The 24,507-nt window shown below is 47.1% G+C and overlaps 3 protein-coding genes across 3 annotated transcripts; all 3 read left to right on the top strand.

The window, feature by feature from the left end:
* The first annotated feature begins 1,200 nt into the window (after positions 1–1,200).
* On the top strand, positions 1,201–4,157 carry LOC117865902 (uncharacterized). The gene is made up of 4 exons (XM_034750163.2): positions 1,201–1,502; positions 1,625–1,747; positions 2,499–2,717; positions 3,414–4,157. The coding sequence occupies exons 1-4, from the start codon at positions 1,338–1,340 to the stop codon at positions 3,843–3,845; spliced, it is 939 nt and encodes a 312-aa protein (XP_034606054.1). The 5' UTR covers positions 1,201–1,337; the 3' UTR covers positions 3,846–4,157.
* A 985-nt stretch (positions 4,158–5,142) lies between these two features.
* Positions 5,143–10,705, top strand: LOC117864505 (protein TIC 40, chloroplastic). The gene is made up of 14 exons (XM_034748637.2): positions 5,143–5,496; positions 6,008–6,122; positions 6,206–6,263; positions 6,353–6,370; positions 6,843–7,107; positions 7,389–7,507; positions 7,591–7,654; positions 7,800–7,878; positions 8,651–8,691; positions 8,787–8,832; positions 9,219–9,316; positions 9,881–9,984; positions 10,058–10,105; positions 10,234–10,705. Exons 1-14 carry the CDS (start codon positions 5,304–5,306, stop codon positions 10,285–10,287), a joined length of 1,302 nt encoding a protein of 433 aa, XP_034604528.1. The 5' UTR covers positions 5,143–5,303; the 3' UTR covers positions 10,288–10,705.
* A 5,323-nt stretch (positions 10,706–16,028) lies between these two features.
* On the top strand, positions 16,029–18,804 carry LOC117863289 (serine/threonine-protein kinase-like protein CCR4). Its single transcript, XM_034746929.2, has one exon. It carries the CDS (start codon positions 16,100–16,102, stop codon positions 18,551–18,553), a length of 2,454 nt encoding a protein of 817 aa, XP_034602820.1. The 5' UTR covers positions 16,029–16,099; the 3' UTR covers positions 18,554–18,804.
* The last annotated feature ends 5,703 nt before the right edge of the window (positions 18,805–24,507 follow it).

Genomic DNA, 24,507 nt, shown 5'->3' with positions numbered 1-24,507 from the left:
TAAATCAACAGAGAAATTTAAAACTCAAGTAAAAAAGTCCCAACATTGTAGTTTGCTACTCTGAATCTTGCTTCTGAACTTGCCGCAGCTGCCCCTTCTCCATCCAAAATGTTTAGTAACGTGGCCGCTCTCCCTCCTGTGATGGTACAGGCATTCAAACACATGTCGCCATTCATTGATATTGCAGCCGCCCATGGATGAGCTGAAGCCATGGCCGGGCCCCTCGCCGGCGGCCACCATTGTCACCAGACCTTGATAGCAGAAGTAAAGACCCAGGCGACAAGACTGAGCGCAGCACAACACCCGAATGTAGTGGATGCGATAGGGAGCGAAGATGACGTGTTGCACTTAGCGTTGCTAGACGACGACATCAGACACAGCGGCGTAGTAGATGGCGGTGACATGCTCGGCACCGAGGAAGGTGCTCAATATCATGAGGAGAGAGAGAAAAGAGGAAGGAGGGCACCTGGCCAGGCTTAATTCGAGGGGTTATATGCTCCTCATTTCTTTTGCCACGTTGGATAGTCCGCGTGTCATCCCAGTTAGCAAAATCTACATCCCAGTCAGCAAAACCAGAATCGAATATGGGCCAAAGGTGAATAGTAAGCTGGTTTAAGAAATTGTTAAGTAAACATAAAGTTTGTTTAAGGGTTATCTAAACTTTCTTCATAGTTCAGGATAGTGATTTGGACTTTTTCCTCAAAACAAATTGGAACACGGATGACAAAATCTGATCATCCTCGTTTTGGCCATAGCGCCGAAGTCTTTGTGTAGGTACTCTACGTATAAACACGGTATTAGTTTTGTTTGAGGTTTTAATTCATTCACATTGTGAGACCATCCATGAAAAATACTCAGTGCAAACTAACTACTTGTGTAATCCTAAACTGCGAGTTGATTTTGGTCTTCAAATTGGATATGGCATTTATGCGTACCATTTTCTATTTTTTAAAATATTACAAAACTTCTATATTTAGTATTTTGAGGGTTTTCACGGCACCATCATGTCGGTAGTTTGCACCGTATATTTTCTCGTAAATCAAAGCCCAATTTGTAAATAAAAATGTCTTTTGAAAAGGAAAATTGAAGCCGGCTACAGGCTACACCAAGCCACCGAATTAGACAGCTCGCCGTGCCGACTCCCCGCGCGGTCCGTCACCCGTGCAGGAAAACGTAAAAAAGCCGCTGCACCGTGTTCTTCTCCCTTTCGCCTTCTGGACTCTGGTGCTCTCCTTCCTCTGGTGTGACCGTGTGAGGCCGACGCGCGACACCGACCCCTAGGGTTTGCGCCGTCTCGTCGCCGATCGAACCGGCAGCTCGCCGCCGTCGACGCCGCGATGCAGAGGTACGGGCTGCAGCTGCGCACGAAGCCGGCGGCGTCCTCGTCGTCGCGCGCGCCGCCGCCGCCGGCGCGGCCCCTGGCGGCCTTCGCCGACGACGATGACGACGATGTTGAGGCCGAGATCCTCCGCCAGGCCGCCAAAAAGCGCGCCCTCCAGAAGGTAACCCGCTTCGGTCACCACCCCGCGCGTACGCTCCCCCCAACGTTTGTGTGCCGGGCCACGAGATGATGGATTTTCCCCCCGTCCCTCCTCTCCGGGGCGTTGGTGTTTCGGAAGTGCAGGTGGAGGAGCAGAAGAAGAAGGCCATAGAGGAGGATCCATCGGTGTACGCGTACGACGAGGTGTACGACGACATGAAGGAGAAGGAAGCCCGCCCCAAGATGCAGGCTAAGGTCGTCCGCGAGGTAATTCGTCCGGTCCTGCCTCCGTCAATTGTTTATTTGCGCCGTAGTGTTTCGTTATTGCGATGCTTGAAAGAGTATAGTTTGATATTTTTGGCGAAGAATACTAGTTGCTAGCATAGTTCTGCGCCCTGTTTCTTAGTGTTTGATTCCTGGAATCGAAATTTTACATTTGAAGTGGAGCTTATGGTGTTTTCCTTTCTTGTTGGGAGGAAAATGGAGCATGGGAGATTGTTGTTGTTTGGCAGAGATTCACCTTGGTGCTTAGCGCATCTTGATTTATAAGAGGAATTTTTGTGGATGAATCGAGTGCTAAACAGGGATTTAGCTGAATGAAAATCTCCTATTTATGAAGATCTAAAGAATTATTTTCCATTATTTTTCTTTGGCAAAAGTAATTGTTTGCTTCTGCTGACTGTTTAATCGGTCCAGTATTTGAAAATTAGCATGTAGCTTAGATAACCAGTTTTCGAATTCTGCACAAGCTTTAGCAATGAGAAAGATATTCCTTCATGTAGCTACTCAATCTTGCATGCTATATTGGTCGCAGCTGATTTGTTCTACACGATACAGATATGTTATGTACCTGTATTTTAGTGGAAGCTTTCCAAAGAGGAGCTTTGTTCTGCATTTCTTATGCTACGATGATATTTTTCATGTACTCTCTGATCTGAGCCACTAGCTCTGAGTTTTATTATTGTTTGATACCTTGGTATTTTGATTTTTTAAAAACAATTCCTCTCCTTTTGTACAGTCAAAATACATTGCACAACTTAAGGAAAAAGCAGAGCAACGTAAACGAGAACAGGATATAATATATGAGAGGAAGCTTCAGAAAGAGAGGAGCAAGGAGGACCACCTTTTTGGGGACAAGGATAAGTTTGTAACATCTGCCTACAGAAAGAAACTTGAGGAACAGCAAAAGTGGCTTGAGGAAGAGAGAATGCGGCAACTTCGAGAAGAAAGGGAAGATGTAAGTTTTCATTTGTTTGCTGTTGCATTTCACGTCTTTTATACCTACATTGCTATCTTTGTGAGTTCCTATTTTTATTACTTGTTTCTATTGTTTCCAAGTTGCATGTTTGCTTCTACCCTTTATTTCAATACGATACGGTATGGGTATCGTTTACTTACTACCGATGATACCCTGCTCATGAGGCAGGCTAGTTCACTTTGCTGAATTACACGTCTATGTTGGATGGTTGCTTCATTCCTGTTGAGCCTTGTGCTCGATGATAAATCATCATCAAGTATTTAGTTTGAATTCTGCTGTTATTACATGTTCTATGTGCTTGACTTGGTGGCATCAGACTAGGAGAATAAAGGGATCCTGATGCCTATGAATCTGGATGCTATAGCGTATAGCTACATGAACCTGGCCTTTTATACTGCCCTTTTAGTTTTATCCCTTACTTCAGGACTATCTTCATTTGTAGCTGATAAGTTAATTTTGTTTCTGCAAAATATGATCTGCTAACTGTAAACGTCCCCAAGGCTAAATTTTGTCATGGGTGTGGCATTCCTTTCCTATTCACAGTATTAATGACATAAATGCTGGTTTTGTCTCATGCTCATCTGCAAATTAGATTGCCTATCTAAAGGAGCTTGTATTGTTATTTTGCTGCCATATTGTCTCTCAGCTAATGTTTTATTCACCTATCTCTTCTAGGTAACTAAAAAGAAGGACCTGAGTGATTTTTACTTCGGACTTGAGAAGAATGTTGCTTTCGGTGCACGGACGCATGGCAGTGCAAAAGCTGCTGACCCTCAAAAGTCGGACAATAAACCAGAGGATACTAAATCTAACAGTGTTGATGCTGAAGTCTCCGAACCTTCTCCAAAGCGTAGAAGAGAATCCAGTGTTGGACCAGAGAGGGCTAAGAGTGTGGAAGAACCCTCAGGAAGTCAACCGAAGGATTCAACAGCTGCTGCATCTACTGAGAAAACTGGCGCTGATGCTCCTTCGAATGCTTCTCAGACCCCACAGAACATTCAGCCAGCAAAGGTTACTGATGATCACTACAAAAGAAGTGATGATGCACTTGCTGCTGCGAGAGCACGAGCTCTGGCCCGGAAGAAAGCGAAAGAGCAGCAATTGTGAAGTACAAGGCAGAAAAGTTTGCGGATCTTTTACTCCTTTAGGGATAATGTCAAATTTTATTTGATAGGGTTGTGTAAAAGATTGCCAACTGATAGCTGCCTTGCACATTGAAAAACATTTTTGAGTGTATGTTTCACATGTATCTTGTAAAAAAACCCTCGACTTTGATCAGCACGCACTATGAGAGTAAAATGTCAGTGTTTTGTGAAAAAAAATCAGGACTCAGGAGGGAAGAGTAAATTTACTTCTCTGAACATTCTTTCTGTAAACTAACCTGTTGGGAGTAAACAAAGGTTCTATGCAGTTGTGTTATTTCGCTGTACCATTGCAATTTTACCTAAAAAATGCTGGACCATTAAGTGATATCTGCAACTGCAATGTTGACTGATGTTCCTTTCTGAACTTTGGAGTCGTAATGCCAATCTCGTCCGCATCTCCGGCTCCGGCTCATGAATTCTATTCGATACATCTATATCTGCCTTGAAGACGTGTCTTGTCAGGCGGTCGCAGACGAAGAGCGTGTGTATATTTCCATGACTTAACAACTTTGTGAAATTTGTCAAAGCTTTCTGTAATTAAATCGAACGCCACAAGGTGACAACCAGAGCATTTCTTAGTTAGGATAATGTGTCACAGAAAGACCATGGTTTCTTTACTGTACGAAGGATGACAAACTCTACAGGATACAAGATGAGGACCATGCGTTTAGAAAGATTTCTTAAAAGTGTGGTATTTTGACCGGAAACCCGGGAGGGGGGGGGGGGGGGTTGTTACAAGGAAAAAGGGAAGGAAAAGAAGGATATATACCAGAGGAATTACAAGGATGAAGTCCCAAACAGCGTTGTCCCAGAGGTGGTAACTTGCTTTAGTTTCAACCATCAGATTTGCTTTGAAAAGTACCATTACAACTTTGGTAAATTCCGCACAATTAGTAACTTCGTAGCTTTGTAGTTTGTACAATTAGTGACTTATATCGTTGCTAAAAAAAATGATATTCGTTTGCGAGAGAGGGGGTACGTCATACGTGTACCTCCCAGGCTCCCAGGCTGATTAGCATGGCTGTCTATGCTCTGGGACGGATAGACGTTGCTGTCTGATGATAATGACGAGTCTTACGCTTGGGTAGTGCAGCCGTGCAGGTACAATACAGCCACTCCTACTGTCCTACTGTGCAGGCTGTTGCCGGCTTGCCGTCCCGCGCGGCCGCACTGCAGTTAAACCATCCCCGCGGGCCCCACTCCACAGCGAGAGCCGAGAGGCGAGGGGCTTTGGTTTCGGCGTCCATCGTCATCCGAATCACCCTCTCCTGTGTCCTCTCCCTCTCCCTCACCGCGCGAGTACACAACGAGAGCCTCGCCGCCACGGCGCCACGCAAGCGATAAACCCTAGCGCGAGCGAGCGAGGGAGGGAGACAGAGAGACCTCAGCGCCCCCACGCAGCGCGGCGCGGCCCGGCGGCATGGAGAGCCTCGTCCTCGCCTCCTCCTGCTCCGCGTCCCCACGCCTCCCCGTCCTCTCCGCCGCCGCCCGCTTCCGCGGGCTCCCCGGCGCCGCGCCGCCGACCGCGGCCTCCACCGGCGGCGCCGCGCGGGGAGGGGCGAGGAGGCCCAGGCTCCTCGTCGCGGCGGTGGCTCCTCGCGGATCCAGGAACGGTGAGGGGCTCTCTCTCCTGATGCTTTTACCTTCCCTGATTGCGCGCTGCCCAGTTTCTGTCCTGCGAGAGAGGCGAGATGATGACTAGGGTTGACCGGTTGAGCAGTGGGAGCTTGGGATTTGAATTGCTTCAAGCGCCGAGGGCTGTAGACTGTAGTTTCTGTCAGATTGTTCCCTTTTGTTCATCTATCTATGCCGGCCTAATCGTTGCCTGCTCATCACTTTTGGAACTGAGTGTGTTGTCCTATTGGAGCTCGAGGCTGCTCTGTGCATCCTCGGTCTAATTTTCCTCAACTCACATCTGAATTCTTAGCTCACAAGACTACAAGTAGTAGCTGAGGACCAAGTACGGAATGGTCAGCTTATCCGTTTGCATTTTTAGTGAAGTAGCTGATGAGTAGAGTAGAGGATGTTTCGTCAGCTTGGGTTGCTCCCATTTCTGTCCATATAATTGAGTAGTACCTACTTTATTATCATGATAACTTTAAATAAAATCCTTTGTTACGTCAGCTTTCGAGGGATTGAGAGCAAAAGGCTTTGCAAGCGTGTCGTCTTCGACCAGCAATGAGAATACGTCTACTGGAACCGGTACCCTGCCTCCCATGCCTCCCCCGTCATCATACATGTGAGTTTTTCCTCTTGTTTTTCTCTGTGTATGCTGCTGTTAACTTTACCCTTGTATGATAACTTGACATATAATCTCTGCAGTGGTTCTCCTGTCTTCTGGATTGGAGTTGGTGTAGCATTGTCTGTGGCGTTTACCACGGTATGAATCCCATTGCCTTTAATGCTATACCGTGCAGTTATGTATACCATTCACTTGTAACTTAAATACTTGGTGGTTTGATGTATCAGGTCTCTTCCATGGTAAAGGTGAGCTCTTGGCTATTATCTTTTTTCTATGTCGTCAAACGGTATGTATCCCCATTAATTGCATGGTTACTCCTAAAAATCACCCTTTGGGACATGAATCAGGAGGTCTTTCTGTTAGCCTTTTTGTACTACGCTTGCTTAGTCTTCCAGTTTATATGTAATGCATCAGTTCATTTCCGAGTTTTATTATTTAGAAGTTTGAAGCATAGTATGTAGTCCTATGAAGGTGGGATTGTGTTGTAGTTTGACGGGAAGCTTAGTTTGTGCATCCTATAATCTTCAACTTTCATGCTTATCACTACTGCACCAATTGCCTATCAAATTTGTGCATACTTCACCCCACTTCATATATTTCTAGGTTTGGCCCTCTCAGTCATTTTTTGTTACCTTTTACTGTTTCCGTTGCCTCTTTGAATATGACTGTATGTGATTGGCTTACCCATTATTTCACTTGTTGCTAAATCTGTTGCAGAAATATGCCATGCAGCAAGCATTTAAGTCAATGATGTCCCAGTCACCATCAAACTCATTTGGCTCCAACTCCCCTTTCCCATTTGCCATGCCGCCACAGGCAGCTCCCACTGCACCAAGCAGTTATCCTTATCCATACTCAGTACCAAAGAAAGATACCTACCCACAGGCTGCAACTGTTGATGTCTCGGCTACTGAAGTTGAAGCTGCTGGAACATCAAAAGAGGCGGATGTGGCTGAAACACCGAAACCTTCAAAGAAATTTGGTATGGGTTTTATGTTTGTAGTTTTTCTTTCCTCTAATTATCCTCGAATGGAAGGTTGGGCGTCTGTGTTCCAGTAGCATGTTCAACTTATATGTTACCGTTGTTGTGCATTTATTGTATTTTTCTGTGATTGTATTTCTTGCTCCTCTACTAGTACGATACTAGGAAATGAAAACACACCACCCATTGGTGATACTGCTGCTTATCTTAACATTGAACTTCGTTTTCATTATATATTTGATATCTGTCTCATTCTGACTACCATCAGTAAATGCATGCAGCATTTGTCGATGTTTCTCCTGAAGAGTTGCAGCAAAAGAACCTCCAATCTTCACTGGAGACCGTAGATGTAAAAAGTGATAGTACAGATAGTGAAAGTAAGGAGGATACTGAGCGAGAAGTAAGTTATGCTACAAGGCTGGTTAATAAGCTTCCTGCAAAATCTGCGATATTTTATTTGATGCCTTTCTGTAATTATCAAAGGTTCCCACAAATGGAGAGGCTTTTAAGCCAAATGAAGATGCTGCTCGTGGACCAACTGAATCTAGTGAGCAATTGAACTTCTTTTGTTATGCATATTGAGGATGTCTATTCATATCTCTTATCTTTCTCAAAATGATATTGTAGTGTTCCTTTTATCCACTATTTCCTGGTTGATGCGAATAGATTTTTCTCAACTGATTTTGTTCTAGGCAACTCAGGACCTATGCTATCTGTTGAGACAATCGAGAAAATGATGGAAGATCCAGCTGTGCAGAAGATGGTGTATCCGTAAGTTTGACACATACAGAACCTCACTATTTTTGCATCTATTTTAAAACAGTAACACTTCCCAACAATTGGTTTATTTTGTTGTAAATTGTAATAGTTTAGTGATATTGGTGGTCATCAATTAATTGCTCCATACCAAATACCCCATACCCTGCCCCCCTTGATATATCCACAATGTTTTTTTTACACAATATCCCTGTGAAATAGGAGAATGGCTCATCAGAAAGCACCTAAGAAACCAGCTTGGCTGAAGCATGTTCCTATGACTCTGTTTGAATGTCAGGCTGTTAGCATTTTGGGTGCTGGTGATACTCCATACTCCTATCTGTACAGATCTGTGTTTGTTTGCTGAATGATGAGAATAATTAAAGATTAATAGTAGCAAAATAATACCTTTGGTTTAGTAGCAATAACTTAATCCTGAATTTTCTATTTTTAGATGGTTCATGCTCTAAAGTTAGTTCTGCTTGGGAGGAACTCCATGGCTTCTTGCTTGTCATGTGTTTGGGATGAGGGAACCCCAATTAATGAATAGTAACAGATAGGACTACTTATAGCAACTTATCAGTTCTCCAATTCTTGCTTATTATATGTTGGGACTGAGGTGGTGTCTCTTGTGGGAAGGCATCCCATGTAATGGAATACCTGCAGAGTCAATTTTAGTAAATCTGAAGTTACTAATTCTTGTATCGGAAAATTAAGAATATCAAGAACTCCTTTTTATCCTCCAAGTAGACTGAAAAAGTTTTGCCGGTTTCTTCACATGTTGCAGCTACTTGCCCGAAGAGATGAGGAACCCAGATTCGTTCAAGTGTATGCTCCTGATCACTTATTTAGATAATTAATGTCACATATTCACAGTTTATTTTCCAATACAAATAGTGATGTGTGGAAATCTTATTTTCCAGGGATGCTGCAGAATCCAATGTACCGCCAACAACTACAGGATATGCTGTAATACATCTATTGCATTTTTGTATATTACATTGTTTAAGTTTGAGTACTTGGAATTAAGATGAATCACGGCAGGAAGTAGTTTGATTATATAAAAGCCATTTATACAAACCATATTAATCTTCAATGGTAGGATGTCACGGCATGATAGAAACGATTAAAGATTATGCAAGCTAATGCCAACTGATGAGCCCAGCACTTCACCCAGACTCATAGACCTACTGGTTATCAACTTATGCCCACTGGTCACTAATGCACTTGAGCACTTGAGCTAACAAGCACCCATATCTGAATGTTCAACTTGTTAACAGAAGTCTTCTCCGGCTTTATTACAGTGTAAAAATCTTCCCTGGCTTTATTATACTGATGTTATTACCTATTAACAGAAATAACATGGGTTCGTCTCCTGATCAATGGGATAACCGCATGGTTGATCACCTGAAGAACTTTGACCTTAGCAGTCCAGAAGTGCGACAGCAGTTTGGTGAGTAAATTAAACGCTTTCTGTGTAACTTGGGTCTTGTTTGGAATGCTTGATTGCATGGATTCTGCAAAATTCCCCCCTGATCTATGCAATGCTTTTGTGCCTACCTGATTCATTGTTCTCCTAATCAAATGAAGATTTCAATTAATATGGTAATTATTGTCATTATTTGCTGCAAATATGTTCCTCTGACTCTGATGTGTGCCTGCCAGAAGCTGACAAAGTTTATTGGCTGAAGTGATGCCATATTGAGAATATTGTGTTGTTTTAATTATTTTAGCTTGCCCATGTCACTTTCTTATGCTAAAGCGTAGGATCACTTGCACATGCTTCTAGTGTGTTTTTATTATGCTTCGAAGGCAATGTTAAAATTGTTTTAAGTTAAGAATCTGTGCTTCTCTGGTATTGAATTTTTATTGTTCATCAGAAACCGATTGTTTGGGACCGAAAGGCTTTGATGTGCTGATCGGAAACTGATTGTTGCAAATTTATTCCATTAGTTACCCATTAAAGTGGTAGCTTAAATGAGATATGAACTCCTAAACTATTGAATTGCTTGTACAGCGCAAGTTGGCATGACTCCGGAGGAAGTAGTATCGAAAATAATGGCAAACCCAGAAGTCGCTGTTGCATTCCAAAATCCAAAAATCCAGACAGCCATCATGGATGTAAGACCTGTAGAAATTCTTCCTTGCTGCTTTAGTCATTTGAGTGTTCTGACATTGTGCCATCTTGATGCAGTGCTCGCAGAACCCTCTTAACATTGTGAAATACCAAAATGACAAAGAGGTATGTTTTGATCCTATTGATTGTCTGTCTCACTTTTTTTTTGAAAAAAAAAGGAGAAAAGACTCAGTTTATGAACATAGATGGAGTGACAGTCTGCTTCACCTTGTAACCTGATTGTTTCCTGACAGGTCATGGATGTTTTCATGAAGATATCACAGATCTTCCCTCAAATTAACGGCTAGTGGATCTTCATTGCGAGACTGCAGTTTTGATTTTTACGGCCCACCGTCTCATGTCCAAAGGGTTGCTGTAGCATCTGTCTAAGAGAAAGGAACAGCTGTTCGGTGATGATGCTCCAGGTATACCCTCCCTGTGCCAAGCTTTTGGAGTTGCCAATGTACATCGTGTCCTTCATCTTGCGCCTTTTGGTGTAGCTACGAGCCTATGACCCCTACTTCATAAAGTCAGGCTAGTCAACGTAGCAGGGTCAAAAATTTCTATTTACATCGTTTCGTGCTGACGTTGCATTGCATGGTTTATCGTAGGATGTGAAAGACGCAGGGACAGTTCGTATGACCACATTTTTGATACCATGTTGTTATCATGTGTAGTATGTTATTAGAGATATACTATGGCGATGCAAGTAATCTTGTTCCGACATTTCCTGGCTATTTGATCGGGCTGAAATGTGTCTTCATTCCAATACGGCCGCGCTGGGGAGCCAGTTTATCACCTTATCCCTGGTTTTTTTATGCCTCGGATTAGCTCGATGGGTGTCCGGCGAGAGGCCATCCATCCTTGACCATCCACGCCCAGGAGAGCACATCTCTGGCGGCGTACTAGTGCCCTCCGTGGCCCGGACAGGCGACCTGGAAGCCGACCAGGTCCTTGCCCACCGGAGCCGCACCGCACCGCACCGAGCAGCAGTCCACGCGGTTACCACCGGCGCGGATGGACACGACAAGCACGTCTGTTCGCCGGCGCGGATGCGTCAGCGCGGTTCACATCCACGACCGGGATCCCGCGCTGATCCGCCGGATGCCGGCGTGCGCTGCCGCTTCGGACTTCGGAGTGACGAATCGAACACAGTGACTGTTCTCGCCCGCACCGCGCGCGCCATGCTTCTCGGAGGAAATCAAACCCCAGACCGCGTCCCCCGAGTAGCGAGCAAAGCACGAAAATGCACGATGCGTCTCGCCTGCTCCAGCGATAAACGAGACCCAACCTGTAAGAATTTGGTCGTTTCTCGTGACGAATTCGAAGAAATGGGCAGCTCAAATTCGAGTTGGTGAGAACTCAAACCTGGTGGCCGAGACGCACAACCAATTAAGATTGACAACGCCTCCCGGACGACGAGCCAGTCAATCGCCGACGCGGACGAAGGGTCGACAATCCGTGGACGATTCGGTCGGCGGTCGCAACCACGCTGGTCGCTTCCGCCGCTAGGTAAGCAACCTAGGCCTGCCTGATTCTAGCCTTTGTCGAGTGCCTGATTCTAGGCTAGATGCGGCTGTAAAACTCCGACGGCGTCGTGGTCCAAGGCAGAATTTACTTGACGAGATGACGATGTCTCTCGCAAAACATATGTTCAACAGTGCGGAAGGTGATGGTAGACTTTTTTTTTTTTAACTAGTCCGGCGATTCAAAGCAATACAAAGACGAACAAGCTAGGAAGACGAATTGCGGACCTGTCACCTGTGGGATGAGAATTCGACTGAGGTCTTCCTATTAATGAAAAAACGTGCCTTAGCACGGTCGCGTAAAAAAGAGAGAATTCGACTGAGGTTATCCCTACCGGGATTGCATGATAGTCGTGCATTGTCACGCGCAATCCAGTATACTTTTTTTTTTCCAAATACCAATGTCAAATTTGGCATCACGGATACTGTTAATAAATACTCCATCCGTCCCAAATTGTAAGTCATTCCAAGAATATTGGAGAGTCAAAGCATCTCAAGTTTGACCAAAATTATAGAGAAAAATATAAAGATTTATAACATCAAATAGATATACTATGAAAATATAATTGATAAAGAATCTAATGATACTTAGTTGACATCATAAATGTTATTATATTATCATATAAATTTGATCAAACTCAAGATACTTCGACTCTCCCAGATTTTTGGAATGACTTATAATTTGGAATAGAGGGAGTCCAAGGGAAAGATGTCAACCCAAGGTCTCCTCTTGCCCGATCTCTTTCTCCAAGAACCATTGGCTCTCCCAGACACCAAAATCTTCCGAATCAGGTTCGTTCTGTGCAGAGACAATGCATACACGTTTGAACTACCAACTCTAGCCGTACCACGATAACTAGTATTTCTTGGTTGCTTTTAGACGGGATTCCGGTAATGATTATCGGCTAGAAGTTAATTGAAAAAAAAAAGGTGCAGTGGAAGATTTTGATCGCTGACTGCTTTGTCGCATTGACAAATCGCTACCGAAGACCGGCTAATCGGACGCATGATTTGCGACCTGATCTCCCAAACCTGTAAAGCAAATTTGAACGCACAACTAGTGTATAAATTTGGGCTTGGCCAGTGCTACATCAACTTCAACAACATTATTGCACTGGCCTTGTACCAAAACTCCTAAACTTCACATTAACCACGGACACGTACGGCGAGTTTCACTTGACGGTGAACATTATTAGGTCAAGGCCACGAGGTCCAGCGGTGAGGTCGATGTGCTAACAATTCAACTTCCAGTTCAAGACACGGAGTAGTGTGTGTTCAGTTGAGGATGGCTGAAGAAAGCTTTCACTTGCTGATCGAATGCTGACACTGCTGCCAGAGAAAACTCACAAAAAGGGTAACGGAAATTCGATACAGGTGACACTAAATTCCGAGTGAAAATTTATTTCTTCATCCTTTTGCTGACGTCGACTAATTGGAATTCTGAACTTGACACGGGGAAAACCTAAAATCAGAGAAAGGATCTTGAACATGTCGTAAAGTTCAGCCGCTCAGGTGAAAAAGGGCAAATACTTTCTGTAGAAACGCGAACAGGCCGGGCAAATACGACTCAGACCTCGAGTCTGAACATGATCCACATCACGTTTTTAGCTAGCCAGGGGAACTTTCCTGAAAGTACTAGCACTATGCATGCCACTTTGTTCTAGGAATCTTCTCGTAAAAGCAATGACCAGGTAAAACAGGCCGCCGGCGAAAAGCGCAGCTCCACTATCTGCTGCCACCACCATTCACACAGGAAAAGCAGCAGCCCGGAACGCCGTGGAAAAGTTTCCCCATGCAGTGCCTGCCGTCGTTCAGATCATCACACACTGATTGCAGTTACCACACACCCTGAAGAAACAAAATGGCAATACGAATGTCTCTGAATCTTTATTAATCTTTGACGACCACCCAAGTTATCAAGTCCTCGACGTCGAAGCCAATTTGGGTGCCTATTTCCTCCAAGGTTAGTCCATTTCTATTCATGTCTGAATCTCTTTCTCTTCACTGGCTACTCACGTCAACGTAAACAATACTGTACGGCGGTTAGGCGAAACAGGTGAAGAGAGGATGTGGATTACTCAACTGCAAATTTTGGGCGAGAGGGAAAAGAAAAGGTTAAACTAGTACGAGAGGGAGGACGAAGGTGGAACGCGATTGACATGTTAACCCCTGCGGCATGCCGATTGGCAACTGGCTGCGGCGTTAGGTCGTCAGGAAACCTTCTAGCTGGTGACTTGGTGAGTGCGAGTGACCAGCGACCAGTAAACCAAGAACAAACGATTCGGTTCTGACCATCGTAAACTCGCCACTCGTCACAGCCAAACTCCATCAGAATTCCGACGGGGATTGAAGATTTGATCAAAATGAGTGGCTGTACGCGGCACCGACTCATGACGTGCGTTCTCCGTTGTACGGCATGTGGAAATTTGAGGATGCAGCATGTAGGATGACCTCGTCGGATGTTTTTGCAATGCAGTTTAGAAGAAACAGTTGGAGTGAGGATGCAGACGTCTAATTTTCGGATCTCCATTTGGACCTCTCGCGATGCAAGTTGCAAGTACTACCAGACTGACCAGTGACCATGTTTCGATCGGTTCTTTGATGGACGGTGGTTAGTCAGCAGTCTAGCTCAGAAACGCGTATGGATTTTCCGGTCTCGAGCTCCGGTAGTTTAATTCCTCCGAGGAACACACCAAAACTAGTCTCATGCGCCGTATACGCCATCAGGAGTCTTTGTTTTGCACATGAAAGTCCATTTTAGACTGTCCGGACACACTGATTATATATGCTGCCAAGTTTAGCTTAAGGCCAGTCTCAATAGGAATTTTATGGACATTATTTTTTATATCACATCATCAAAATTGCTAGGTAATTATGAGGAAAGAGGATGTGAGAGTTTCATCAGATGAGAGAGAAGTTTCATCCCCACGACACTCATCAGACTCAATTACGAAGTTTTCAGTCTTGATAACTGTGCAACGAAACTGAAACTGTGCACTGAGACCAGCTTTACAAGTGTTTTAGTTTCAGCAGTCAACGCAAGCACATGCAATCGACACCCTGGATCATACTGCACAGCTCTTGCTTGCTTCCGGTAGGAAGACATGCATTAAGAAAACATTTCTCGAGGATCATCTGCATGCATGAGGACCGATCGATCTGGCTCACAACTCACAAGCCACTCACAACCAATTAATCTTTGATAAATCTAGTCGTTTCTGACGATCGTAATAGAAGACTTTGTTTCTAGATCTGGAAAAACACTCTCTTTTATATTCCTTTTCTCCACGATCTCGCGTTGCTCTTCAAAAACAAGGGTCTGGGTCTCCAGCTTTTGCTGATGTTCTCGAATGGGGACTAGCACAATTGATACGGTTTTCTCCTCCCACTTTACAGGAAAGAAATGGCGCCGCACGTGAAAGAAATGGCGTTCTTTCACACGTTACCTAGGAGAAAGAGCTCATGAAGTAATTTTCTTCTTCTCCTTTCGCAGTCACACGAACCGAAGCCATGCGTGACCATATGCTTATGTGTGTATGACGACACTCTCGCACACGACGAAATGCTCTGTCGATAGAAATGGTATCTCTAGAATTAAAATTGCATCAGTATAGTAGTCACAAAAAACGTAAATGACGACACAGCCTCCAATATTGTGATATTCCATATGTTTTTGAGTTTATTGAATTGCATGTACCGACCAGTTACACTCGAAAGATTACTAATGGAGAAATGTAATACTTCAACATTGTTCACTAGTTCAAGTGCGTGAGGTGATATGTGCACCGGCCTCTTCATTTGGAATAAAAGATTGTGGCATCGTGTGTGAGGTGAAATCCTCAACGTCTCACTCTGCTCTCTCTTCCTAGCCCTCGCCGTCTTCCTTTCAATTGTGCCTCTAACCACTCCAAATATGCATCGTGAGAACCACATTTTCCGTTTTTTTTTTGGGTATATCAACGAGCACACGCGTAGTTTGTGAATTGTGACTCATACTAGTGCCATCAAGTGATCACACTACTAAGATAAGTTTAGCCAGTACTAAATTAATTGTATGAGTTGATTTTTAGTGTTGTCTACGAATAGAGTGGATCGGACAAGATTGTACATGCCCAAATCTGGAAAGTTGACTTAAATGGATGTGCTGCACCATGCATGCACTCGTGTGTTCAAAAAACAAAATTTCCAATATAGTATAAATGTAATAGCTAGCTAAGATAATCGTTTGGTCTACTACCATCTAAAAGGATGAACTTTAATACAAAACATTACAACAAAACAGGGACAAACATGTCCCTAAAAAACATTGGCAGGCATCACTCAACAAAAACCACCTCACAAATTCATATCCAACCAAAGGAAAAATTTAAAGAACACGAGTTTAGGTATCTTCCCTTGCAAACACACCCAAAGCAAATAAATGAAAGAAAAGAAAATTCAAAAGAAAAAAAAAAGAGAAAGAGACACCAACCTTTAAACCTCCTCCCTTCCCTCCCTCCCCCGTTCTCCCTTCCATTCTCCTTCCTCGCGCCACCATGGTCTACACAACCCCTTCCTCTCTCTCTTCTCCTCCCCTAACCTCTCTCCCAATCCAATGTCTCCACCTCCGCCGCCCCGCCACCTCCTCCTGAGCCTCCTCTCTCTCCTCGCCCTCCTCCCACCGCTCCTCCTCGCGTCCTCCTCCTTCCCGTTCCCCACCATCGCCATCGCCGCCGTCGGCGCCAACGCCACCGCCTGCCCGCACCACGTCGCGTGCGCGCTCGTCCCCACAGGCACCGGGACGGCGGACTACCAGATCTCCTGCGCCAGCATCACCAATAGCTCTGCCCAGCACCACAACTACTCCTACGGCGGCGAGAGCACGCCGTTCTCCGCCGTCGTCGCCGGCGATGGGTACCTCTGCTCCGCCGGCCCGAGTGTGTCGTCGCAGCCGATGTCCATGCGGTGGTGGGACCTGAGAGACAGCGAGGCGACGTCGAAGCGGGTGTACTGGGGCAAAGCGCTGTCGGCGGTGTCCGGCGGCGGGGAGTACGTGTGCGGGATCGTCGAGGAGAGGATTCAATGCTGGAGGTGGTCGTCGGGAACGGTGCCGGAGCGCGTGCGGTTCTCGGCCGTGGCGGTGGGCGGCGGGTTCGTGTGCGGGCTCGTGAAGGGCTCCGGCGAGGTGAGGTGTTTCGGCGGCGGGGATGCGGCGAGGTGGGAGCCGAAGGGGAGACACGCCATGCTCGCGGCGGGGGAGCGTCACGCGTGCGCGGTGAGGGCGGAGAGCGGCGAGGTGGTGTGCTGGGGCGAGGCGGCGGCGGTGGCGGCCGCGTCGCCGTCGCCGAGGATAGCGGGGCGCGCGGTGTCGTCTCTGGCGGTTGGCGACGCCGTAACGTGCGTTCTGTGGGGGAACTGGACGGTCGCGTGCTGGCCACCGGAGGAGGCGGCGCCGCCGCGGTCGGTGGCGCAGAAGCAATTCGTCGCGCTAGAGGCCAAGGGGAAGGTGGTGTGCGGGGTGCTCATGTCCGACTACTCGCTCGTGTGCTGGGGCCCCGGCGTCCAGGCCGGAGCCGGAGCCCCGGGCGGGGTGAGCAAGGTGTTCGACCGCGTTCTGCCTGGACCGTGCGCGCCGTGGGCGTCGTGCCTCTGCGGCGTCTGGTCGGGCTCCGGGCCCCTATGCGGCGGCGCAGGCGTCGCCGCCGTCTGCTACCCCTGCGGCTACTCTCCTCCGCCCATGAGGGCGCTGGCGCCTACCCCCAGCTCGTCGACGTCGAGCTCTCACTCGAGCGGGAAGCGGCGGCCGAGCGACCTGGCGATCGCGTTAGTCAGTGCCGGGATCGGCTCGGGAGTTCTGGCCGCCATCGCCGCGGTGGTGGTGTACTGCCTTCGCAGGAGACGGGGCGGCGGCTCTCAGGACTCCGGGCGCATCCACGCGGAGCCGAATGGCCCGGCGGCGCCGCGCGTGGAGCGGCGGCTCAGCGCGCTGCTCTCCAAGGGCCCCAACACGACGGTGGAGCAGTTTCCCCTGGTGGCGCTCCGGGCCGCAACGAGCGGGTTCTCGCCGTCCCACCGCATCGGCTCCGGCGGCTTCGGCACCGTGTACCGCGCGTCCCTCGCTGACGGCCGCGAGGTCGCCATCAAGCGCGTGGAGCGGCGCGACCCCGGCGCCGCGTCGTCCTCCTCCGCCACGGCGGCGGCGGCGCGGCGCGCCAGCAGCCACGAGGCGGCCTTCGTCTCCGAGCTGGCTCTGCTCTCCCGCGTGAACCACAAGAACCTCGTCCGCCTCCTCGGCTTCTGCGCTGACGGCGGCGAGCGCATCCTCGTGTACGAGTACATGCCCAACGGCACCCTCCACGACCACCTCCACCGGCGTCCCCCGGCGGCGCCGCTCTCCCCGCCGCTGACGTCGTGGCCGGCGCGCCTCCGCCTCGCGCTCGGCGCCGCCCGCGGCATCGAGTACATGCACACCTACGCCGTGCCGCCCATCATCCACCGCGACATCAAGTCCCCCAACATCCTCCTCGACGCCGACTGGACCGCCAAGGTCTCCGACTTCGGCCTCTCGCTGCTCAACGACCTGAGCGCCGGATGCGGCAATGCCGGCGGCGACGTCGACGACGAGCCGTGCTTGACGGCGGGGACGGTGGGGTACATGGACCCGGAGTACTACCGGCTGCAGCACCTGACGGACAAGAGCGACGTGTACAGCTTCGGCGTCGTGCTCCTGGAGCTGCTCTCCGGCTGCAAGGTGATCCAGCGGTTCGAGGGCAGCGGCACGCCCAAGAACGTCGTCGACGTCACCGTGCCGCACATCGAGGCGGACCGCGTGCACCGGGTGCTCGACGCGCGCCTGCCGCTGCCGACGCCAGGGGAGATGGAGGCCGTCGCCTACGTCGGCTACCTGGCGGCGGACTGCGTGCGGCCAGCGGGGCGCGACCGCCCCACCATGAGCGAGGTCGTCGGCGTGCTCGAGCGGGCCGTGGCGGCGTGCGAGGAGAACGACGAAGGCGGCGGCGGCGAGGCAGTGTTGTCGCGGTCGTGCACCGATGGGTCCACCACGGCGTGACGTGGCATGTGGGCAAAGGCATTGCTTGGTGTGGCAACGTCACGAGGGAGTTTGTTGAGGGTTTTTTTTTTCTTCTTTTTCATTTTCCCCTAATTTTGTAGGTTTTTTCTTTTGCGATTAATTGCTAGTATAGGTACATTCATTAACATTTTACAAGAACCAAAAATATAGTGGAAAAAATATATACTTTTTTCATTGTTTAACTGTAAATGTTTAGATTCTCTTGATGAGGTACTCCTATATTTTTAGCTTGGGTTGTTTTTTTAGATGGTGAAGAAACTGTCCCAATTCCATCTCTTGGTCTTTATTTTTAGATTTTGAGGTCGTCTCACTAGATTTAATCGCTTTAAAATTGTGTTGCGATTACACTTAAATGCACTATTCAAGTTAGCTCTGCAACTTGCAGTTATCAGGAAGAAAAACTATAACTAAGATGACAAAAAATACACATAACACTCATACATTGAAATTTGGATTAATTGTTGTTTAGGACAACGACGCGGGCCAACGATACGTGGTGCATTTGGTTGGTACTTAAAGTAAGTTGTCAAGTATAAAAAATGGTAAACAAAATGTAATAGTCCAAAAGTAATATCAATGAAAAATAAACCAATAATTTGATGAAGTGCAAACAGGTATCTTTTGAAGTATGGCATTGTATCTTTACTACTACTTCCGCCCCCAAATTGTAAGTCGTTTTAGCTTTTCTAGGTGCATAGTTTTTTTATATACTTAAACTAAATATAGCCTATATCTAGATGCATGTAAACATATATGAATCTAGAAAAGCCAAAACGAACTACAATTTAAAACTGAGTGATGTCTATTTTGGACGACTCAATTTTGCTTTGTAGAGCCAACTCCCCATTTTGAAGACACCCAGCATGGCATTTACATTTGTATACCATCTGTTGGAGGTTTTTAGCATCTGAACCACCACCAACAAAGCTCACGGAACAGCCAATTCCGGCTGCAATCCCTCTCAAAATATTAAGACCCATTGACCAAACTAGCATAACCTAACCAAACAAACGCTCGTTTATTATGGTTTATTTATAGCATTCCTGGCATCCCAGTGGCATAGCTGCCATTCTAGTACCAGTTGGTGTGCAGTTGTTGATCGCCGCCGCCGTTCAGACGTTGATCCATCCAATCCATCCATCCATAACCCCAACGCAAATTCCCTCAAGAACAGGTCATCTCAGCGAATTGCAGGGCGGAGAGTGGAGTCGTACCAACCGGCCGTTCCCCGGCCATCTCGTCGATCGATCTCATTGCCCCCCATCCAACTCCTCTCTCCAATTGTTTTAGGCCGTGAAGCACCACGCCAACCAAACGTAAATCCCGGGCCGGCCATCACCTCACCTTGAAGGAGATGAGAAGTTCTTGCCAATTTGTCCGTCGGGCGACAACAAGATTGGTGAAAGGCTTGGGCAGATCGTTTGCGTGTTGGACTTGGACGTGAATGAAATGAAGATCTTTTTTTTAAGTGGATGACCGCCTTCCGTGCTTCGACCTAGCTACTACTACCTAGGCTACACACTCGAGTAGTGAGCAATGAACTCGATCGAAACTTTCATTTTTTTTCCCCCAAAAATTGGAGGATGTGGTGACTAGTGTGCAACGGATTCGACTTGCCTGCTTCCCTTTTGTTTGTTTATTTCGCATATTTTTGTTCTTCTCTCCATGGTGTTTGGACCCTGTAAACATGGCGCGGATTATAGAAATAGGAGCAGAGGCATGAACAGAGGCTACACGAAGCTCTCTTTTCCTTTTTGTTTCTTTATTAGAACCGATCGATGGTTGCTTACATGATGGAATGTTCGTGACGCGATTCATGCATTATTGATGTACGCCATCAACAAAAGAAAAACTTCGAAAGCATTTTGATGGCTCAGGGAACAGGTTTCTGTCAGGTCAAAATCATCCATTACTAACTTAATTCCCTTCGCCTGCACTGCTCATTACATCAGGTCACCAACGTTGTTTACAATATCCTGCACGCTTGGTTCTCGGATCTGACCTACAATCTCATTCCGGAACCTACGAGCCGAGACAGCACAGTTCAGACAAACACGAACCTGCCCCAAAAAACAGCTCTGGATCGGATACGAACTGTCAGATCACGAGCCGAACTCCCAAGAGCATCAGCACCACCTACCTACCCACCTATGGATCGGATACGAACTGTCAGATTACGAGCCGAACTCCCAAGAACTCGATCGGTAGCCCATGCACTGGTGGTGACCGTGACTGATCCTGCCTGAAATTAGCTGAGAACGCACGCACAGGCACTGGCGATCTCTTCTTGCCTGAAATGTGTTGGGCCTCGGCTTTTTTTTTTTTCTCCGGGAGTTGTTAGGGCCCCCGGCGCCGGTTTCGTCGTCGCGGTTGATGGAGTCCGCGGTGAGGTGACGGGCGCGAACGAGACGGCTCGGTTCATGGCTGCCTAACATCTGCTGACCTCCGGCGACGGACGAATGCCCCTGCCGTCTGAAATTGATCCGGCCACGATCTCGGAGAAAGATCTTATAGCCTCAGACTGCCGTCTCGCCTTGTCACTTATGCAATCCGGCAGCATCGCAAGTTTCCAAATCTGCGACTGTTCTGAGATCTGAACACTGTGATCAGTGATCGGAAAAGCAGTTGCAGGGACTGGTGGTAGGTACTAGATAGTCTTGTCAGTTTGCCCATCTTATCTACCAAAAGAACCTTCTAAACCCCAGTGTAAAATAGTGGTTTGGTGTACCGAATCCCGTAAACTACAAACTTTTGGAGGACAACGTTCGTCGCAGTCGGCGGCTGCAGATTTCAGTCATTCAGAGACAGAGAAAACAAATGGCCACAGGTAGGAGCGCTGCGCAAACCGACGCGCGCGCGTGCTGAGGATGAACTGCGCGTCTGCACATTCATTTTGCATTATACAACGATTCTTTTGAGGTGCGGAAGGAAGGAGAACTCTCCTCTCGGCGTTGAAGTGATGCCCGTGGCATGGTTGATTGCTCGATCACGGAGTAGAACCATGTGCGTGGGCATGTGGAAGGGTGGTCTCATCATGGATGGAATGGAGCGTGTTTTTATAATCTCGGTTATCACTTATCAGCAGCCGTTTTGACTTCAGCTTAGATGCCACAGAAAAAGAAAGAAAGGGCACTGGCGGTACTCAATGATTCATTCGTCATAGCAGCAGTTGAGATCATTATCTGGAATTGCAACTGTTTGAATTTCCTTCAGATAATGGTCTCAACTGCTGGTGGAGGAATGAGCATTGTTGAGTCCCGCAAGTACCCATTCTGGCAACTGAGAATCAGTTGAATTACAGTTCAGTCAAATCTGAAGAAATTCATCCTAAATGAACTCTCTCAAGGCCTAATCTGAGTAGACAGCTTTTTTATGCGTTGCAGACACAACCAGTCCTGCGTGCGTTTTTCATCCAGGTTCCTCCCAAACTATTCGCATCTTGCAACATGCTTATCTCCAAAAAGAGGGGGGAAACAACCCAAAAAAGGAGAAAGAACTGAAAAATAAACAGTTTGATGAGCATGCTTGCGTGATGTGTGCAACGTTGTCTCATCCTAGAGCTAATCAATCAATGCGGTTTCCATCAGGGCCTGTCATGCTCACAGCCTGAGCTTTAGCTTTGTTGACCCGATCTCTTTCAAACCCTGTCGATAAAGTGGCCTGGAATCTACCTACCTAACATTTTTGTTCCTCCCAATCATCCCCTCTTCAGGATTGCTTGTCAAACTTTAGCGTTTGACATGGACGGAGTGCCACTTTGTATACTGCCGTTTGTTGTACTAATGCTTTTATTTCTGGATTGTATATTCAGGGAAGGAATTGACAGGCAATAGATTAGCAGGCTTTGATATTGTTCCAGGTGTGGGCTTGCTCTGAAAACTGATGAGAAGAAAGGCGGCTATGGGACCTCACTAACTACCTGTTTTGTCTCTAGCTTCAGCAACAATGTAAAAAGAAAAAAGGAAAAAGCATATTCTTTTCACAAAAAAAACCTTTTTTAGAGTCAATAATTCTAGATTTCAAGCGCCAAATGTGCAAAAACTGCTACAGGTCGAAGACGGAAAATATTTAAGGCCCCAAGAATTCTTTCCTCTACAAAGACAGCACAGCAGCAGGGTTTTCTCGGCAAACTGCAAACAGCAGCATAAGAAGCTACAAAAGCAGGCAACAAAAAAATTGCGCCCGGAGGCAGAGTGAGTGCTGGTCACTTAACAGGGAAAAAAAGGCAGGCCAAATGGGCCTTGTGAAACAACAAATGCTTTGACGTGATGTTGTTGCTACCCATGGATCCAATCAATGGACCAAAAAGGAGGAAGTAAGGCCTTCACTGTCTCCATTTTGGCCCAGCTCGAACACAGAAAATATTTATGACTCCAAGAATTCTTCTTCTATGTACAAAGACAACAGCAGCATGACAAGCCAAAAAAGCTGGGAACAAAAAAAAATTGCCTGCGCTTACTGGGGAATTTGGAGGCAGGGAAACCACGAATGCTGTGGCGCGTATATGATCCAATGGGCCGAAAGGAAGTAAGGCCCTCACTCTCCTCCAATTTGGCCCAACATCCCTTCCATCTCCTCGCGTGTAGCCAGCCCATGGTAGCCCCGTCGGTCCAACATAAGGGTTACGGGGCAAACTAATAATTTCCACGTGTTTGTCACCACCTCTGTTTCGTCTCTGTGAGTCGTTTATGAAGTCAAGAAAGCGCAAATTTGCACAGGGGGTGAGAACAGACAGGTACCTTGGCTTGCCTGTCTATATGGGTCGTTCAAGGACATAAACATTTGCATATCTAAAAGACAGAGTCTGGAAGCGCATACATGGCTGGAAGGAGAAGCTTTTGTCGAAGGTCGGAAAAGAAACTCTTATAAAAGCGGTGGCCCAGGCAATTCCAAGCTATGCGATGGCCTGTTTTGATATCACAAAGTCAGTGTCGGATGAGATTAGTACTATGATTTGCCATTTTTGGTGGGCTCAAATGGAGAAGGAAAATAAAGTGCATTGGGTGTCTTGGGAGATTCTGTCAAGTCGGAAAGATGAGGGCGGCTTGGGCTACAGAGATCTGCATCTTTTCAATCTTGCTATGCTAGCAAAACAAGCTTGGCGCATTCTGCAAACCCGAAGTCTTTATCTGCGAGATTACTCACAGCTCGGTATTGCCCAAGTGGTGACCTTTTGCAGGTGTCTGAGGGGTCAGGAATTTCTTATACTTGGCGCAGCATTGTTCGGGGATTTAAAGCTTTGAAGAATGGTTTGATCTGGCGGATTGGCGATGGGTCCCAAGTAAGAATTTGGGATGACCCCTGGATCCCAACAGGTATATCCCGCCAACCAAGAACACCACGGGGTTCGGTGCTACTCTCAAAAGTTGAAGAACTTATCGATCCGATTACTGGAACATGGGACTCCCAGCTTGTGCGTGAAATCTTTTGGGAAGAAGACGTTCCAAATATTCTATCAATCCCAGTATGCATCGGCAGGGATGATGTTATTGCCTGGCACCATGACAGGAAGGGGATGTTTTCGGTCAGGTCGGCATACCACGTGTTAGTAGATGAAGAGAGGCGCCAGCGGCAGTACCAGCAAGGAGAAAGTAGCGTGTGCTGTCGGGAGGGAGACCACGAAGCACAGAAGTGGAAGAAATTGTGGAAGCTGCCATGTCCTCCAAAGGTACATCATTTTATTTGGCGCCTGGCTCATAACAGCCTACCACTGAAGCAAAACATCAAACGGAGAGGGGTTATTCTTGACACGAGATGTCCGGTGTGCATGCGTTTTGAGGAGGATGGGGGTCACTGTTTTCTAAAATGCAAGCTAATAAAGAGATGTTGGCGTATTTTGGAAATGGAACAAACACACCTTGCTTTGCTGTCGGCCAAATCATCGAAGGATTTTGTTTGGAATGTGCTGCAACTTGAACAAAGCTTGGCATGTA

This window comes from Setaria viridis, chromosome 7, assembly GCF_005286985.2.
Source record: "Setaria viridis chromosome 7, Setaria_viridis_v4.0, whole genome shotgun sequence".
Lineage (NCBI taxonomy): Eukaryota > Viridiplantae > Streptophyta > Magnoliopsida > Poales > Poaceae > Setaria > Setaria viridis.
This window is presented reverse-complemented; position numbering and strand designations above follow the sequence as displayed.

What these genes read in the sequence shown, in the direction of transcription:
- LOC117865902 (XM_034750163.2), top strand. Translation starts at nt 1,338, where the DNA reads ATGCAGAGGTACGGGCTGCAGCTGCGCACGAAGCCGGCGGCGTCCTCG. An exon ending in AAAAGCGCGCCCTCCAGAAG is followed by an intron (nt 1,503 to 1,624) that starts GTAACCCGCTTC and finishes TCGGAAGTGCAG; the next exon opens with GTGGAGGAGCAGAAGAAGAA. An exon ending in TTCGAGAAGAAAGGGAAGAT is followed by an intron (nt 2,718 to 3,413) that starts GTAAGTTTTCAT and finishes TATCTCTTCTAG; the next exon opens with GTAACTAAAAAGAAGGACCT.
- LOC117863289 (XM_034746929.2), top strand. Translation starts at nt 16,100, where the DNA reads ATGTCTCCACCTCCGCCGCCCCGCCACCTCCTCCTGAGCCTCCTCTCT.
- LOC117864505 (XM_034748637.2), top strand. Translation starts at nt 5,304, where the DNA reads ATGGAGAGCCTCGTCCTCGCCTCCTCCTGCTCCGCGTCCCCACGCCTC. An exon ending in CCTCCCCCGTCATCATACAT is followed by an intron (nt 6,123 to 6,205) that starts GTGAGTTTTTCC and finishes TAATCTCTGCAG; the next exon opens with TGGTTCTCCTGTCTTCTGGA. An exon ending in TCCAGACAGCCATCATGGAT is followed by an intron (nt 9,985 to 10,057) that starts GTAAGACCTGTA and finishes ATCTTGATGCAG; the next exon opens with TGCTCGCAGAACCCTCTTAA.